Here is a 5000-nt window from a genome sequence, read left to right as displayed (position 1 = left end):
TCTAAAAGTACAGCAGGGCCGTAGCCAGAAAAAAAATATATGACTGAGGCAATTTCCATGTTTAAATTCTCTTCCTAGGTATTTTAGGTGTTTATGAGTATTACATTTTAAAGACGACACTATAATCACGCTTTATTTAAAAACAAATCACTAAAAATGACTTAGGCAAGTGCCTAGGTTTGTCTCATACTGGCTACGGCCAAGTACAGCTCTGTTCTCGGCGAACAAAAACGCCATTCCAATGTAAGCGTCAAGACATGCAGTATGGGTGATCAGCCGATGGGTGTCGTATGGTCATAATTGTAGCCAAGGAGCATAACTTTCCTTTTTTTTCTTTTCAAAAGGAACTGCTAAAACATGATAATAAGGGTTTTGTGAATCGTAATCAGTCGATTTAACAGGGCTACCGGAATTATTGACCGAGCGCGACGGCAGTACTGGGGAATATTGACCCGAGGTCTCGGCAATACAAAAACGACTGAGGACCAATATTCCCTAGCACGGTCTCGTGCAAGCCAGGTTGGTAAGTTGTGTGTGTTCAGTATTATATGACGTCGTTTCTTTCACACTTCTCCGCTTGGTGAATGTTTGTAATCTTCGTCTTCCAGCAGAGAACGTTGAACTGTTCCATGCTAGCAGAGATCTCTTTTCCATTAGACGGAAAAGAGACCTCTGCCATGGGTCGAAACTCGTTGAGTTGAGCATGTGCGGAGGTTACTTAGCGACCGAATCCTCAGGTGATACTTGATGTTGTGTGGGCTCACTTAACAACAGCGGAATTACTGTAAAGGAATCTGCGGGACACAGCCAATTTCGTACCCAGAGTCCTCGGGCTTTTTGGTCAGCAGGTGAGAGCCCGGAGAGACTCTGGGATAATGGACTCCATTTTCCTAGAAAACGTGTGTTCCGGTCTTATTGCGCATACTTGAGTTTAAACGGGAACAGAAAACAGAAAACAGTAGAAATGTCGGGTTGAAAGTGTTCGAGAGCAAAAATTTTAGCCTTACATATAATAAAAGAGACTGGAGAAATGATCATTGACTTGCTGTCAGAGCGAGTGAGGATGCAACTTCTGACGCTTTCAGTAAGTATATTTTTAGTGTTTCATCGTGCATTCCATCGTGCAAGCAACACAATGGACAAATTTTTGTGGAAACGACACGTCACCAATGTCCTCTTCTACTACAATTTTATGTTTCCATAATTATGAATGGCTTCGACAAAACCCTCTTCCACGGATTTCTCCCCAAAGGGACTGATGTAATATTTTCCCACGGTCCTTTTGCAACAGCAACAGAAATCAGTTATTTGCAGCTTAGGAAAATTCCCCTGCCCTTCCCCGTCGTTTTTTATTTCTATTTTTGTGATTTACATATTTTTGAGGTAAAAAAAACAAACAGCACTGAAACTTGATTCTCCCTCCAAATTCTGGGGTTTCCGCATTACTATCGACTTCCTGTCGGACTGCCATTGTCATGCAAGCGACCAATCCAAAAATAGCAAGTCCATCATCTCAGAGTCTCTCTGGGCGCTCCAAGTTCAAGTTGGATCAAAGCGAATTTCGATCCATGGTCGAAGGTTTCTTTCCCGTTCAACACAAAAAAGAGAGAAAAAGACCTCTGCTAGCAGGGAAGTTCAACGGTAACCTTTTACATGTAAAACTAAATTTCGCTTGCTATATAATAATTATTGTACTGTTGGGATAGAAAAATTAAATTTCTCATGTTAAATTTTTGTGCTCCGCACAACATGAATTTCCCAGGAGAAAGAATAATACGGAAACGGACCGTTTTCAAGGTCATGTACGTACTGTAAATTCCCGACCGAAAACTAGGCAACCAGAGTGCGCCATCTTAGCCTGAGAATTGCTTGTCATATAGTGTTATTAGCGACCTTCGGATTGGAGTAGAAGAACGACAACCAGTACGAGTTGTCTGTTCACGCACATTACGTTTTAAAGAACGAAATTTTGCAAAATGCTCGGAAATTAGACCTCGTACTCGTTCCCACTTGCCAAGGTTTAAAACCTCTCTCTTTCCTTCTTTCTGTACTACCCAAAAAATCAATATAGTACTTGGCAGCATTAATATAGAATCAGAGTGAAACAACTAATAATTCAAAAAAGCGTTTCAATTTGTAATTGACAGGCTACTTCTGAAAGTAGGAAAAAATGATTTTGCAATCCAGATGCATGGTTTTTATGCATGATTTATAAAATGCTAACCACGATTTATATTTCCTTTTAAAAAATGGCGCATTGTCGGTGTTCTTTTACAGTTCCAATGGACCAGTGAAAGGTGAAACCCCAAAGTACAAACTCAATAATAAATGTCATCTTATTGTCTAACATGCGGAAAAAATAAATGTTGCGTGGGATAGCTCATTCCCTTTAACGCGTAATAATTTCAAGAACTTTGTTAGTTTGTAAAGCTATCAGTGGCAGGATATTAAAGGTGAACAAAGCTATCCTTTCAAAAGACTGTGAATTCATTTTCTATATGCTCATGGTAGACGAGATCGGCTAATTGTTAACATTGTTACCTTTGCATTTAGAAAGGAAATAACTGGCGAATAATCTAATCGCCAAAGCCAATTCTTCCCATCGAATCTCTAAGGCTTTGCCTCTTTCGTACTCGGCGCTAATTTTTGTTCTGCCATTATGGCAAAAATGTGAATTAAATAATCATAAAGACAGTTTTTTAAACTCTTGACAAACGAATATCGCACCGTCTTTAAACTAGGATTAATTTTGCATGCTTTGATGTTTGATGAAACTTTCCATAAAAAAAAATAAATAACTCGACGTTTACATAGGAGATTCCAAACAATACTTATTCGTTTTTGCATTACAAAGGTAAGAGAATTCCTCAAAAAAACTTGAGAAATCTTAGTAGAAACGCTCAAAGGTAACTAAGCGAAAACAGAACAGCTATAATGGCAATTATTCCAACTGACGTTAACTCACTTACACATTAAGCCTGTATTTTCACCGAGCCAAAGGATATCTTATAACCAAGTGGTCTCACAAATCAAGCAAAATATCGATGCATCACCAAAAAATGACTAAGGTGTTTCAATTTAAAGGAACATCGTAATTGCGAGTTACATGTACCGGCAGTAAAGTTTGGTGTTAGCCGGTAAGTTCAGGTAAGTTTTTTTTTTCAGTAGACCCGGGTCTCTACAATTTTAGATCAATATTTCGTATAGTCAGTTACTTAAAAATGGTTGTTCGAACATGCGATCGATCATTTTACATTCAACTACTCAACAGAATGCAGGACCATTGTCATTTAGCAGAGCACTTAAACTCGCAAAAGCTTCTAGATCTGACTCTTTCTCAAAAATAGGTACCACAAATGAAACGAGGCTTAAATTAATCAATGATGTTCTTTCAATAGTTTGCTTCGATCGAAACTGAGTTTAGTAGAATCCGGCTTAGAACGCTTCCCGACCGACTAAAACTTCTGATTAAAGAGATCGTATTTTTTTTCCTCCGGGATTCGCATTAGAATGATTTCAAAGGCTTTAGAGGTCTCTGAGCGTGCATTGAAACATCAAAAACGTCATCGAAATAGTTAATATGTTCCCGCTAGTTGGCCGCAAAAAAAGCAATAAACGTTTACACAGACAGTCGAGTAATCGGCTGTCTTGGCTGCAGACTGAACATTACTCGTGATGATAGAACATTCGATTGTGTTCCAGCTTTTTTGAGTGAGAAGATGCAGTAGTTAATTATTGAAGATGTCTTGTCAAAAAGACATTTTAATTTTCCTTATGTCTTTGTTAATAGAAGTGCAATTTGAATGGATGGTCACCACAAAAAATGGTACCTTTGATTTCCTTGTCCAATTTCTTTAAAGCTTTTGGGTACGTGCTATTCTATAACAAACCTAAGAAAAAATATTTTTGCATTAGCTTTAGATAAAGAGTATTTCTGTATATAAATGATCATGTGATCTAAATTCGTATTTATATTCATTTTTCAAGAAGTTCCCATATTAAATATTGATTCACCTGAATTCTTTTGAGCGATTGTCGGTCCATCAGAATAGTCCCCATTATCATTTAATTTTTACGTATATAATTTCTTTTTTTCACAGATCGATAAAAAAGGGATTTGTTGTTTGGAAGACTACAGCATACTTATCCGTCGAAGTGTTGAGAATCAGCTACGGGGGGTATTTAACTGTACCTTGCAGGCGTTGAAGCAGAAAGCCGACCACTTAAGATTCGCACCTTGACTACCCCTCATAAAGGAGGAAACAGCTGCTAGCATCTGTTGACGCAAATTCGATTGCCAAAAATAACAAAGCATTCAACGCATTAAGCAACTTGTCTTAACCGAGGATCTTGCATCCGATGATGTATTTCTGGAACAATTCGACCGCTTCTATCGCGCAAGATAGCGCAAGCCATCACAGTGTGAACAGAACTGTGCTGATTCCTCTGTCGGTGACTTGGGCCGTATTGGGACTGATGTCCACAGTGTTGAATTTGGTCGTTTGCTTCATAGTCATGATCGAGAGGCGACTTTGGACGATTACCAACGCTTTTGTGGTTTCGCTATCAGTGGCCGACCTCCTAGTTGCTGCCGCTTTGATTCCAATCTACATTTATGAAAACTTTTCTGTCACTACAGAGCCATTAACAGGTTACGTAATTGCTTTTCTCCTCTTAGCGTCCATTTTCAACATCGGTGCTGTCACGTACGAGCGATACATCGCCCTAACGCGTCCCATTGGATACCGCGTTACCATGAGTACTTCCAAAGTCACGCTAATCATTTCTCTCTCTTGGTTTGTGCCGTTAGGCATGTCCATACTCCCTTTGGCTTGGGGTGCCGATCCAACAACGAAGTATCACAAAGTTTACATGATAGTCATTGTGTTTGGTTTTGTGTTATTGCCATGCCTCGCTATGATCTGGGTGTACGCGCGACTACTTCGCGTGGTTCGACGTTTCATTTCACGGAACCGCAAGCGTGCCACTTGGGGGAACAG

General features: G+C 39.4%; 1 protein-coding gene across 12 annotated transcripts in view; it reads left to right on the top strand.

Annotated features, from left to right (window-relative positions):
• LOC138021351 (adenosine receptor A3-like) overlaps positions 1-5000 on the top strand; it is a 19902-nt gene that overhangs the window by 13453 nt on the left and 1449 nt on the right. For 7 of the 12 annotated variants that reach the window (XM_068868215.1, XM_068868203.1, XM_068868212.1 and 4 more), the window contains one exon: positions 4101-5000. This exon is cut by the window's right edge and continues 1449 nt beyond it. In XM_068868215.1, the coding sequence (XP_068724316.1) occupies positions 4360-5000 (641 nt within the window). In that variant the 5' untranslated portion in view covers positions 4101-4359. Of the gene's footprint in view, positions 1-862; positions 1085-1574; positions 1642-2100; positions 3148-3790; positions 3868-4100 lie in introns of those variants that run through there. The other 5 variants (XM_068868204.1, XM_068868205.1, XM_068868211.1 and 2 more) reach the window with 4 other exon arrangements.

The sequence above is a fragment of the Montipora capricornis genome, chromosome 10 (assembly GCF_036669925.1).
Source record: "Montipora capricornis isolate CH-2021 chromosome 10, ASM3666992v2, whole genome shotgun sequence".
NCBI classification, from domain to species: Eukaryota; Metazoa; Cnidaria; class Anthozoa; order Scleractinia; family Acroporidae; genus Montipora; species Montipora capricornis.
This window is presented reverse-complemented; position numbering and strand designations above follow the sequence as displayed.